Source organism: Somniosus microcephalus, unplaced genomic scaffold (assembly GCF_052327205.1).
Source record: "Somniosus microcephalus isolate GS21.2 unplaced genomic scaffold, FLI_Smic_1.0 unresolved_chr9, whole genome shotgun sequence".
NCBI classification, from domain to species: domain Eukaryota; kingdom Metazoa; phylum Chordata; class Chondrichthyes; order Squaliformes; family Somniosidae; genus Somniosus; species Somniosus microcephalus.
In genome coordinates this window covers 38,072,062-38,074,123 of record NW_028225187.1, presented here as the reverse complement: position 1 = coordinate 38,074,123, position 2,062 = coordinate 38,072,062, and the positions used below count along the sequence as shown (strand labels likewise).

Genomic DNA, 2,062 nt, shown 5'->3' with positions numbered 1-2,062 from the left:
TTAATTCGCTGGTTTAGGAAAATATTGGCGGCCTTTTTGAAATTAAGTAATGGTTGGCAGTTTCACTGCTGAGGCAGTTATTTCCACACACTTCTCATTGGAGGGGAAAAACAGACTGTGATTGGTCACCAGAAAACACCAATGAAGTTGACCATAGAGCGACCAATCACAAGTACGCTATCTGCATTCCTCCAGAAGCTATAAGAATGGCAGATGTGGGAGGAGATTTTCATTCTTTCTCTGAATGAGTGTATTGTGGAAATAACTGGAAGAGGAAAAACCAGCGGTAATGCTTGGGCCAGGGCCAAGTCTCGCTCATCCCGGGCCAGATTGCAGTTCCCTGTGGGCCGTGTTCACAGGCTCCTGCGAAAGGGCAACTATGGTGAGCATGTGGGTGCTCGAGCCCCGGTCTACATGGCTGCTGTGCTCGAGTATCTGACCACTGAAATCCTGGAGCTGGCCGGCAACGTGGCCTGCGACAACAAGAAAACCCGAATCATCCCGTGGGCTGCACGGTGGCATAGTGGTTAGCACTGTTGCCTCACAGCGCCAGAGACCCGGGTTCGAATCCGGCCTCGGGTGACTGTCTGTGTGGAGTTTGCACATTCTCCCCGTGTTTGCGTGGGTTTTCTCCGGGTGCTCCGGTTTCCTCCCACAGTCCAAAGATGTGCAGTTTAGGTTGATTGGCTCTGATAAATTGACCCTTCGTGTTAGGGGGATTAAACACGTGGGGTTACAAGGATAGGGTGGGATATGTGTTGGTGTAGGGGTTACGGGGATCGGGTGGAATATGTGTCGGTGCAGGCTCGATGGGCCGAAATGGCCTCTATCTGCACTGTGCGGTTTCTGTGATTTCTGTGATCCCCAGACACTTGCAGCTGGCCATCTGCAACGACGAAGAGCTCAACAAACTGCTGGGAAAGGTGCCCATCGCTCAGGGCGGGGTGCTGCCTAATATCCAGGTGGTGCTGCTGCCCAAGAAAACCAGCACTGCCAGCTCCAAGAGCAAGTAAAGCGGACAAGATTTAATCTAATAACCCAAAGGCTCTTTTCAGAGCCAGCAACTGTATATAGGAAAGGGCTGGTTACTGTCGATCAATTGATCGTAATTGTAATGTATGAACCTTTAAGGGAGAGAACTACTTTTTACAGCTCCTGTATACTGTAGTACCGGCAGTGACCACTCCTGTATATATACCCTGAGTAATGATCTGTACAGTTAGTTCTAGAGTAACCCTCATTCAGTAAATACCTGTTGAATCGTTCCCTGCAGTCGTTGTCTGATTAATGAAGGACACAACATTAAGATACACGGATATAACAGTGGCGACGAGCAAGTTCGAAACTACCTGCAACTCTGCATCACCTCCCAGGGATTCGCTCCTGCAGAACAGTGGAAGAAGGTCGAGTCCAGAAGCACGGGCGTCAACCATGGGCAACTGCCCAGTCATCCAGCGGAGATTTGAGCATCGCAGGGGAGGCTGTCGAGAGCCAGGCTTGGCTTTCCAGACACGGTGGTTCAGCGAAACGGGCTGGCATCAGGTACTGCGCAGACCCTTCCTGGACAGCGACGGGCTAGAGCCCGACCGAGCGGCACAGAAAAAGGCCGAGCAGCATCGACGGGGGAGAGAGGTGTCGAAGTCTCGACTCCCGAGTAAGACTCTTTAAACACAAAGTATCGTTAAAGACAGGCTTTATTTGCTTGCAAGGGAAGGGTTGTGTAGGCAAAGGCTACATCAGACCTCTCCGAATACAGAATTTTTAACATATTTATACAGTACAGAAACAAAAGAGGCTTTCTATGCCACATGACATAGTATTGAATCATACCTGATTACAAAGGCACAGACCTTGCAAATTACTGAAACAAGGTATTCCAGGCTTTGTTAGAATAACGAACAGAAATACCTTGAGATAAGATTAACTAATCCTTTATTATGGGATCCTTCTCTTCTCCCACTGTACCAACTGAGCCTGTGGGCCGATGTTTACCTTACCCTGTCCTTGGCTATTTGTTTGGTAAACGAGGCTCATTGTTAAGCTTGTCACAGATAAGGAGTAC

General features: G+C 49.1%; 1 protein-coding gene across 1 annotated transcript; it reads left to right on the top strand.

Moving 5' to 3' along the window:
- The first annotated feature begins 213 nt into the window (after positions 1 to 213).
- Positions 214 to 1,013, top strand: LOC147085086 (histone H2A type 2-C-like). The gene is made up of 2 exons (XM_085979302.1): positions 214 to 515; positions 869 to 1,013. Exons 1-2 carry the CDS (start codon positions 214 to 216, stop codon positions 1,011 to 1,013), a joined length of 447 nt encoding a protein of 148 aa, XP_085835428.1.
- Positions 1,014 to 2,062: the final 1,049 nt, after the last annotated feature.

Excerpts from the sequence above, each read along its gene's own strand:
- LOC147085086 (XM_085979302.1), top strand. The coding sequence starts at position 214 with ATGTGGGAGGAGATTTTCATTCTTTCTCTGAATGAGTGTATTGTGGAA. Across the intron at positions 516-868 it reads ATCATCCCGTGGGCTGCACG|ACACTTGCAGCTGGCCATCT; the intron begins GTGGCATAGTGG and ends TGTGATCCCCAG.